Genomic DNA, 10801 nt, shown 5'->3' with positions numbered 1-10801 from the left:
AATTTAAAATGAATTCTTATTATTGCAAGCAGAAACTAAGGCATTAGGATTGCTAATACAATTTTTTAAAAGTAGCCCTATATTGAGGGAATTTTCTGGGGTAATGGAACTGTTCAGTATTCTATGGTGGCAGTCATATTATGTGTTAAAATTCTTACAACTGTATACATACATGTCAATATTACTGTTAACTTAAAAAGTAACAAAAACAACTTTAAAGAAAAAAGTAGTCCTATTCATTTAAAGTGTTATCACGGGCTTCCCTGGTGGCGCAGTGGTTGAGAATCTGCCTGCCAATGCGGGGGACACGGGTTCGAGCCCTGATCTGGGAAGATCCCACATGCCGCGGAGCAACTAGGCCCGTGAGCCACAACTACTGAGCCTGTGCTCCGCAACAAGAGGCCGTGATAGTGAGAGGCCCGCGCACCGCGATGAAGAGTGGCCCCCGGTCGCCGCAACTAGAGAAAGCCCTCGCACGGAAACGAAGACCCAACACAGCCAAAAATAAATAAATAATTAATTAATTAATTTAAAAAAAAAAGTGTTATCACTTAAGGAAGATAAGGTGACATTCCTAACACTACTTTTTTTCAGGTATCTTAGAGAATACACTACATAGAATGGAGTTAAGAGATTAACTACTTTAACTTTTTTGATGTAACCTCGGTTATGTCTACAAAATGGAGCTACTAGTCCCTACTTCATAGATTGAGAATTAAATGAGAGAAAATTAAGTGTTATAATACATATAAGGCACTCAGTATATGTTTACAATATAGACAATATTAAGAGAAAAATACTCCTTGCTTACCCACGAAGGAATATGCTAGTCTCATAATTACACCCATCACAAACCATGGAAGCCCTGAGGCCTGCTGGAGAAAAAAGTTTTCAGACATAAGAACTTTAAACCACCTTTGATACTTACACTGTCATTTTAAATCTTTAATCAGATTCCATCCATGATTATCAGTCATATTACATGCCATGATTAGCTTTCTATAAACAATTTTGCTTTCTGTGTACAAATCAGTATCAATGAAATAAAATATAAAACCGTATACTAAGCAAAGAACTTTATTAATCTTTGTTTCAAACTTTATTCCCAGGCTTCCTCAGCTTAATTAGCTGCAAAGAATGAATTGTATATAAGCAAAAACTGAAAAGAGCTGCAGTGTCCAGGGGCTTGGGCTTAAAAATATTAGAGATCTAGATTTTATCAGATCCATAAACAAAATTTTAAAAAGCAGTCATAATATAAAATAGCAGCTCCCAGTAACTTCTTCAAGATTTATCTTCTTCAGAAGTTGACTCAATTCAGTTTGCTTCATTCTTGGAAGCCTCATCAAAATTCTCCACAAGATCTAGGAAAAGGAAAAAAAAAAAGTAAAAACTCAGAAAAAAAAGCCAAGTCTACAAAAATAATCATCAGGTCTTAAAAAGAAGATAGGGAAATGCTCTCAAAATATATCCTACAGTTAAATTAGGATATAAATTTAGACACCTGTTTTTATTTCCAATGAGACCACTACTCATTTGGCATATTTTGAAGTGTATATTTTGGCATATAATTAATACAAGGGAAAGAGGGAAATTATTAACTTGCCGATGACATACATATTATGCTTAAAGAATATGTATATGCCCTACCCATTCCTGCCCCACTCCAAGAATTAGTTAAGTAATATTAGTTATGTGGGGGACAGAATCAAAGAATACCATGACACACAATTTGAAGTTTTTCTGGATTCCTGAGGATACCTGTCTATGCAATGTGGAAATATTTCTGAGTCTAGGGAGTCTACTGCCCAATATCTGTTTTACAACAAAATAAATTATCCAATAACACTTAGGATAGAAAAATGCCTCATGATTGCCAAAGGAGTTTTTCTGCTGATTACAGAATGATTATATAGAAGATTTTTCTACAACTTCTCCATGCCTTCTCATACATTTATGGATCTCAAAGTAGGAAACAAGGGTCATTTGTGATCTGCAAGTACCTATTATATTTAGGTTACTACATACGTATCTATTTACACAATATTTAAGGTTAGATACCTTTTTGGGATCCCAAACAGAGAAAAACCAAGCCTACAAACCTAACTCCCAGGTGAGTAACACTGCATTATTTTTCTCATTCTCCCTTTGCCCCACTTTACCTTATTTCACATACCTCCCCAACCCCTGGCCTAGGGTAATCTTTCCTATAGTACAAAGATTCTTCGTTCTCCCTTGCTAAGATTCTCTAGTTTAACCACAAGTGAAAGTTCCTACCTGGAACTTCATCATCATCATCCTCTCCAGTAGCAAGTGGTGCTTTTCCATCCACAGCTGTGAAAGGAAATGTAAATGTTCAATGAACACTAACCAAAAGAACAACAGACGAATGGTCAAGTGTTGTTACAACTTGTTTATGGTGACATTTGGGATTTCTTTTACAGTACTAGCAATAGCATGATAGTCTGACGTCTACAAATGAGCTAGAATACTAGTACCAGCCAACACACCAAATTCCAAACCCATTCTCCTTTCAATCCCTCTCACCTACAACAGGGTACAGGTAAACCCACATACCAAAAAACCTTTACTGAAGTGAAAATAATCAAAAAATTAAAAGTGCCTTTGACTGGTAAGCCTCCACTTTCCTTTTATTACACAAGAAAATGAACTACACTTGAGAGCTGAGACCTCACAGTACTAGCCCTGTACAATTTTCAGTGGAATCCTTCAAAAGCCTACCTCAGCTCTGAAAGCCTAAGACTTTCTAGAACCTCTTAGGCCTTTCGGCATGACAAAACAAACAAACAAAAAACACCAACACACACAAATTGATTAAAGCAGAGTGAGCAAACCCCCAGAAAAACATGGATGACTAAACAGCAGACCATATAATAAACCTGTCTCACTCCTACATTTCCATTCCTCAAAATTTTAATCAGAGAGCTTCAGCATAAAGTAGCTATACCCCCTGATATACACCTATTCAACCACACAATTTTCTGCCCCGAACAAAATCCTTATTACAGTATAATTAAAAACACCAGAATAGCAGGAGGCCAATTCTTAAAGACTATTGGTAATACCAGCTGAATTTGTACAACTGAAGAAGTTTAATAATTTATAATATATTTCAATATATTTCAATTAACTGTCAGTTATTAAAAAAAAAAGAAGTCCAAATTAACATTTTCGTCATTTCTAGCTAATAAAGGTAAAATTTTTAGTCTCTGATCCAAAACAGAAAGCTAGTAGAAAGCAAACATTCCACTTAACCAAGTGTAACGATCAAAGCATACTAGATCAATTATTTAACACACCAAGAACACCTGCTTAAAATCAGTATAAAAATTGGTATTTCTTAGAGGAAAGTCTGCATTTCCAAATTTAAAAATATTCATATCCACTGTGCACCCTAAATCTTCGAAATTTACTGACAAATCAGTAACCCTGGGCAAAACTGTGACTAGGAAACTCACATTGTTTGGGCAGAGCTTCAGCCAGTCTCCTTAAACTGGTCAGACTGTCTGCGCCAAGCTGGTTTAAGATGCTGGGTAGCATTTCTGTCAGCTGCTTTGTCTCAGCATGGCCTGTAATGGTGAAAGTGTTTGCTGCCAGAGATGCCTGAACTTTAGGGTTGTTAAAGTGGATCACTGTTCCTTGGTTTGTGAACATATTCACCTAAAAAGAAAAAAAAAAAATTGTTAAATTAGCAACACTCACCAAAATCCCTTTAAAACCAAACGTTGTATTAAGCAAAAGCTGAAGTCTAGCTAAGTAACCTAGTATTTCACCATGATGCACAAGCAAAATTCTGCCTGAAATGGAAAGTGCAATCTAATCCCTTTTACACTTAGCAATCTCCCTGATATTAATAAAGTAGAAACATATTTTAGAGAGAGATGAAATTCTCTGTTGGCAGTAGAGTCAAAAAAATCATTTAACGCACGAACATTAAAGTTTTCAATCAAATCTTATTTCTGTAAAGAAATAAAATCTGACACTTACCTCTTCAATACCAGAGATATTGTTTACCCCTAACTTCTTTAAAGAGAACTGAAGTTTTTTGTCGTCTGCTGTGGCTGTTCTATGAACCACCTTCTTCTTTCTGCGAGCCGTTCCCTAAAGTGGGGAGAAAAGGAAAGAACACAGCATATGTTTATACCACAAGAGTCATTTTCAAATGGACAGTTTCTAATTCCTTTCTGACCTCTCAATCTGTGTAAGAAAATTACCATAACCACAAACTTTTATGCAGTGAGTAGGTATATTAAGGCACCGATGGAAGCCAAAAGAGGAGAATGAAAGGAATTGTCTAAAAATCCTTCATAACTTCTAAGCTTCTAGTTTTGTCAGATATAAAGGAATGATCTTTTCAAAGTTCTACTTTTTACATTATCTGCTCTATAAGTGAGCATGTGCCAACCTAAATTAAGCCTCATTTAGAAACTCCATATCCAGAACCATTAACCTTTTGTTTTTATATTAAAGAAAAATCAACATCCATTAATATTCACAGACAAAATACTATAAGACACAAATATGTCTATATATAGACTTCTACAGCACCCAAGAGTAAAATCTGAAGTAAAATCTATCTTAACCTAGCAGGTCCCTACACAATCTGCCCTGCCCCTCTATGCCACTCTTGACACTCCATCTTCTATCACGCATGTAAACTCATCTTCAGCCAAATAAACCTCTTTGCTGTTCCTTAAAAAGGCCGAACAGGAGCCTTTGCATATACTGTTCCCTTCTTCCCCTAACATCTGCATGGCTCCCTACCTCACTACAGATCTCCGTTCTTATGTCACCATATTGGAGTGGCCTTTCCCAACTACCCAATGAAAAATAGTAATTCCCACATTCATTTTCTATCTATCCAGGTTTATTTTTCTTCATAACACTTATAAGAGAGAAATACATTTTATTGTCTTCCCTCACTAGAACGTAAGCTCCTCGAGGGCTTCGATTCTGTTTATTGCGATAAACCTACTATTGAGTACGGTATCTGATTCATTGAAAGCACACATCTTGATGAATGAACAGAATACAGGCTTCAGGAAAACTTGTCTCTTGTACATATATGCCAAATCTCCAATCTCCCTCTTCTCAAAACTCTTTAATGACACTCTCATGGATTCTCTCATACAGACTAATCCGTTCATGCAGCACGTAAGGCTCTTCATGGAAAGGCTATCACCCACTGACTTCACCTTCCCCCAACCTCCACACCAATTCCTATCCATCCTTTTAAAATCCTGCTAAAGCCATCACCTCTTCTGTGCCTTCCCTAAACTGCCATTAACACCCCCAAACCAAATCATTCCCATCTCTGTATTTTGAAAATGCTTCTGTTCCACTATGTATATTACACTGTGAAAAGAGGTTTTTGTTTTGTTTTGCTTTTTTTAAGATGCCTATCTCCCCTACTAGCATTAAAGTCCCCCTCTAAGGAGTTTACACTTCTTAAATTTTATACTCTCAGGATCCAGCAATAATAAAGGCTTAAACAAATCATAGTTTAACTGAAGAAAATATCAATAGCTACAAAAAATACTGGTTGCCAAACACCCCCAAAAACCTTTAAGAATAAAGATCATCTTGAAGAGATGTAGATACCTGGTTTCCAAAGAATCCTCCCTAAAAGACATTCCAAAGAACTACTATAAGATTCTAAAAACAAAACCAGCCCACATTCTACAGGTTTCATACACTTTACACTCAATTTTTACTGAAATAAAGGGCTTTCATAGCATTTACCTAAAAAGTACCTAACGCTTTCAGATTTCTCTAAGGCAACACTAACTCATCTAATTTCACATTCCACAGTAAGTAGGTTTCTTAAAACGTGAAGAAAATGTTTCCATATTACAATGACAGAAATAGTTCCTACATTAACTAAACAAAGTTTAATCCTACATCAGCCTTAAGAATCCTAGAAAACCCTGACTTTCCTTTACCCTAGAATGATGTCACTCACAAGTTAAAGACTAATGATCAGAGTAACAACAAAAAGAAGGCACACAAGCACATTATTCAAATAACTCCTTCTGAAACCTGCACTAAGAGGAATGATGGTTACAAATACCAATATAAGAGCACCCAAACACTGACCCACAAGGAATATGAGTTTTCCTGGCACCTGAAGGCCACACCTAGCTTATAACAATTGCTTAAAAGGACAAGAAACACCTACTGCTGTTAATGGGTAAGTGTAGATCTTGAAGACCAGCTTGGGGGCGCAGGGGGAATCAGGATACTTTCACTTCTGGCAAAATCCAGTAATTAACAGATGTACATCTTATTACTTAAGTCTAAGTGCAACTTTTGGCTATTTTGCAGTAGACTCTACTTGAAGGTAAATGCTTGAAGTGAGAAAAACTAATAGATAATAAACTTGTAGCATGGAAGCTTTACAAGTTTTACCAAGTAAAGACACGCTCTGTTTCAACAAGCTACCACACCTTGTTAAATACTAGGAATGTGCTAACACAAGGTAAAATACAACTAGGTAGACCTCTGCTAGAGTGCACTTCTGACTTAAGTAAATTAGAGAACCTGAAACTTACCAAGTTCAAAAAAGAATCCCCTTGAAGGGGACCAACAGCCACCAGGAAAGATCAATTAACCAAAAACCGATCATTTAAAAACCCACCCGTCAATCACTCTCATTCCCTCAGTTTCAGTGTAATTACAAAGCAAAAACGGAATGGTATCTGCTTAGGTAATATTTCCAAATCCACAGTCATTGCTCTTAAATTAAAAAAATGACATCTTCAAATATCCTAGAAAATACACAACTACCCTGGGTTGTATTTAGCTAAGAAAGGATTACGAAAGGTCTTAATTTACAAGAGGCATGAACTTCCAACTATTAAGTACCATAATTACCCACAACCATAAACTAAAGTTGAAAAGATAGGTGAAACTTAGATTCAGTTAGCTTAGTTATTAAAAAAATAAATAAAATAAAAATCAAGCACTGACTGTATACAACTTAGGTTATAAAGCCAATGACAAAACAAGTCAAGGGTATTAAGGGTCACGTGATGATCTAACCGAAATGACACATTTTCTTTCTAATTAAATTAGTAAACACTTCTGTTCCACTTAAAATACTGTAACACTGAAAAATCTACATAAAAGCAAAGTTTGCAGTTTAAGTGCTCTCTTTATCTCTTCGCTTGCATTTTTTTCTTCTAATTTACAACCTACACGTCTCACTGATACACTACACTGTATACCTAATTTAATCCCTTGCCACTCCCTTCATAACGATTTGCAAGCTCTGTGAAATGCCCTCTAGAGACAAAGTGACAAGCCAATCCTATTAAAAATGAAAAGGAGAAAAAAACCTAAACCATAAAACTTCAAAAAACAAAAAAAAAACCCAAAACCCAAAACCCCCAACGCTAGTAAAACTTACTTTCCCACCAATGCGCACTTGTGCCTGCAGTTTGGCGAGTTTCTCCTGGTTCATGATAGTTTCTTTCATCTAGAAAAACAAGAAACCCTCAGCGAGGAAAGATCTAGTTCACTCTAGCATTCCACGCTCGTTATTTCCCAGGACACCAGCGGAATAAACGTCCTACACAGGCCGAGGCCTGGATCCCGAATCCACCCCGCCCAGCTCCCGAACTTCAGTTCCGAGGGAGCCCAAAGAGCACCCGCTTTCCTACCCCTCCCCCCCTCTTTAACGGCCCAGAAGAAGGGCTCTAACCCACAGCTGGTCAGCGCCTCCCACCCCCGGCCCCGGCCTGGCCTCGCCTCGGCCTAGCCAGGGCCTGCCCGGCCCGGCCACTTTCCGCAAGCCTCGCGGTACCTGAGGCTCCTGTCCTCGGGTTCCGCCGCGAGGTGGAGGAAGAGACGGCGTCGCCTCGCCCCCAGGGCAGCCGCCCCTGGCCCGACCTCGACCCCGAGAGTCAGCCTGAGTGGGTGCGCCTGTCCGTCGCATCGCCTTCCTCTCCTCAGCCCTGTCCCTCCCTGTCTCGCTCCTTCCGGGCACTTCCCGCCCCCGTTCCCGTCCTCCTCCCACGCCGGCGTCCAGAGCCTTTTTGTACCTTGTTGGAGCGGAAATGGGGCCGCGCGGGGGACTAGGGTTGGCGCTCAGGGGGGTCTCGGGCAGACCAGCTGAGATAAGGCGCACACACGCGGGGACGCAAGATGGCAGCTAGAGGGAGGCCGGAAGTGACGCAACGCCACTTCCTCAGAAAGTCAGGAAACGGACTTCGCCGCGAGCTCAGCGGCTGGCTGCGCATGCGCGGCCTCAGGTCGCCGCGTTTGTGACGGTCCCCTGCGACCGTCCTCTCGTGGTCCAGCGCCGGCCGGGTGGAGACTGAACGAAAGACTGGGCTGGAAGCACCACGAGTGACCCTGGGAAAGGCTGTGGAAGGGTCAGAGAGCACGGTTCTTTGCACAGTTAGGGTTGAGTAAGTCGGTCCTGTCTCAGGGCCCCTATCCCCAAGTTCTTCATCCTCAGAAGAAAGGGCCTGTTCACGTTTGCGGAAACGATCGGGGAGCCTAGAGTGTGCTCACCCCTCCATTCGCTGGGAGGTGTAGATTGTAGCGATCATCGGAATGTTTTCGAATTTCCCCTTTGGCCCGAATGAGCCTTTACCAAGACGTTTTGTAAAAAACGAAGCTAATTTAGCTTTCACAGATTAGGTGGTTTGGTTGGTTGCGGGACCATGGTTCAGAATTTCTGGGGAGCGTGTTCAGAATGCAGACCTGAGCCCCACCTCTCAGCGATTCAGTCTGACTGGGGATGGGACCAGGTAGTCTGCATTTTAGCAGGTGGCTAACCACCTTAGACCCGTGACCGTGATTACCTTATTTCTTTTGTGTCTTAGACAAAAAGTTGACTCCTTGATACCAGTTGGTATGGATTTGACGATTAGCGATTCACAGTTGAACAAACTTTACCTCTCTTAGCTGAGTCATTCAATCAAAGGAGAATTTGTGTCCGGTGTGTTTGGGGAGGCTAAACTGGTGTGAGTTAAAATTTTCTAAACACTAGGACAAGCTTTAAGACAATCTTAAAACAACCGATATTAAAAATGGCAGTTTAAATCAGAATGCTTCCTGATCAGCCTTTTTGTGGTCTTAGCTCTGAAAAGCGTTTGCATATTAAAAAGTGAGTCGGAAATCTAAGCTAGAGAAAATACAGTTTACATAAAGCAAGAAAACTTGTCTGGGTGCAGATTTCTCCCCAGTTAAGATTAATGTTTTTGTTTTTGAATACTTATCTAATGTGAATTTCTTAGGATTGTGACCTCTTTAGGAAAATAACTGATGAGGACCGCTGTGTTGCTTTTTAGGATACTTGTAACAGTTGATACTTTCTCAAAAAACAATGTTGCTTCTATTATTAAATGAGGCAAGTTTATTGCAGAAAAAGGAGTTTGTACTATTAGGCTCTGGGGGTCACTGTCTTAACAGTAAGGGTCCAAATGACTGTGCTGTAGGAATATTACAAAATATATAGAAATCCCCCTCTTTTTGAAAGTATGTCTTTGTTCAGGAACAGTTTTCCCCCCTTCCTCCATGTTATACTATTGGCATTTGAAACTTCCTAGTCATGTGAGGTTTTCTGAGTATTTGCATAAACACAGGTTTCTACATAAGTAACCGGCCACCTGATTTTGTTCACCTGTTTTCAGGAAATGTTCCAGGTTTTAACTTTCCTTTGGTTTCCACTTTACTCTTGTTCTTTTGTAATTTTTAAAACTTTCATGTGTTGAAATCATGAAAGATTCCCTAATAGTAAGAAAAGAAAATTTTGATTCTGACTCCTGGTTATTTTGTGAGTGGTCAGGAAATTCTGATTCTGCTAATATTTACATACCAGTCTTTTAAAAGAAATAACTGAAGGGATTCCTCCCCCACCCCCTGAGAAAATAGCTACTAAGTTGCCATCTTAGCTCAGTGATGGCAAAAGAGTAACTCACATTACCATTTCCTATGTGCTCCCAATGTCTATGACAAATATGGTTAGCTGGCTCCCACACTTTACTACTGATCTTGAACAAACCTAAGAATCATTTACTCAGCACTCAACCTGGCCTTTGTCAACAGAGCGAGTAGGCAAGAAAGGGGAAATGTGCAGTCCTCCTTGGTTTATGGTTTATGGTCTAATTAACGTCTATGAATTGTTTTCACCTCTCAGTTGGACTTGAGTCTGCTTCAGTAAGAGCTAAAATATTTATTTTATATTATGTTTATTTCTTAAGAGCCCCATTCTGACCCACAAGAGGTATTGGAGATCACTGAGTATAAATGTTCCTGTGCTTTTAGTTGCTTCATTTTCTGGCCCCTTGACTGGTAGCCACAATGGATTTTTTTTTTTTTCTTTTATGTTTCTAAACCTTCTTAAACTTTTCTTCTAGCATCCCCACCTTTATAAAGTTAACACCTATACCTCATCTAGCTCTTAGTTTAAGTGTCTCAGGAAAGCTTTCTCTGACATCGCCAACACCATTAAGTTACATCCATCATACTCATTTTTTTTTTTAAGGAATGAGCTATTTTTTTAATAAATTTTATTTTACTATAAATTTATTTATTTATTTATTTTTGGCTGTCTTAGATCTTCATTGCTGCACGCGTGCTTTCTGTAGTTGCAGTGAGCGGGGGCTACTCTTCGTTGTGGTGCAGGGGCTTCTCCTTGCGGTGGCTTCTCTTGTTGCGGAGCACAGTCTGTAGGCGCGCAGGCTTCAGTAGTTGTGGCACGCGGGCTCAGTAGTTGTGGCTCCCGGACTCTATAAAGCAGGCTCAGTAGCTGTGGCGCACGGGCTTAGTT

At 39.5% G+C, this 10801-nt stretch overlaps 1 protein-coding gene across 2 annotated transcripts; it reads right to left on the bottom strand.

The window, feature by feature from the left end:
- Positions 1-1061: 1061 nt before the first annotated feature.
- On the bottom strand, positions 1062-8200 carry BTF3 (basic transcription factor 3). Of its 2 annotated transcripts, none has more exons than XM_061187901.1 (6): positions 8064-8200; positions 7430-7498; positions 4009-4122; positions 3480-3681; positions 2278-2334; positions 1062-1364 (listed from the first exon to the last, which is right to left on the bottom strand). In XM_061187901.1, exons 2-6 carry the CDS (start codon positions 7496-7498, stop codon positions 1318-1320), a joined length of 489 nt encoding a protein of 162 aa, XP_061043884.1. In that variant the 5' UTR covers positions 8064-8200; the 3' UTR covers positions 1062-1317. The 2 variants fall into 2 exon arrangements, with proteins under 2 accessions (XP_061043884.1, XP_061043883.1); XM_061187900.1 differs by lacking the exon at positions 8064-8200 and adding an exon at positions 7826-8051.
- Between the last annotated feature and the right edge of the window lie 2601 nt (positions 8201-10801).

This window comes from Eubalaena glacialis, chromosome 4 (assembly GCF_028564815.1).
Source record: "Eubalaena glacialis isolate mEubGla1 chromosome 4, mEubGla1.1.hap2.+ XY, whole genome shotgun sequence".
Taxonomy (NCBI): Eukaryota; Metazoa; Chordata; class Mammalia; order Artiodactyla; family Balaenidae; genus Eubalaena; species Eubalaena glacialis.
Note: the sequence above shows the minus strand (reverse complement) of the source record. Positions and strands in the feature narration are given on the sequence as shown.

Excerpts from the sequence above, each read along its gene's own strand:
- BTF3 (XM_061187900.1), bottom strand. The coding sequence starts at position 7,957 with ATGCGACGGACAGGCGCACCCACTCAGGCTGACTCTCGGGGTCGAGGT. Across the intron at positions 3,682-4,008 it reads ATATCTCTGGTATTGAAGAG|GTGAATATGTTCACAAACCA; the intron begins GTAAGTGTCAGA and ends TTTTCTTTTTAG. Across the intron at positions 2,335-3,479 it reads TGAAGCTCTGCCCAAACAAT|CTGTGGATGGAAAAGCACCA; the intron begins GTGAGTTTCCTA and ends TTCCTTTCACAG.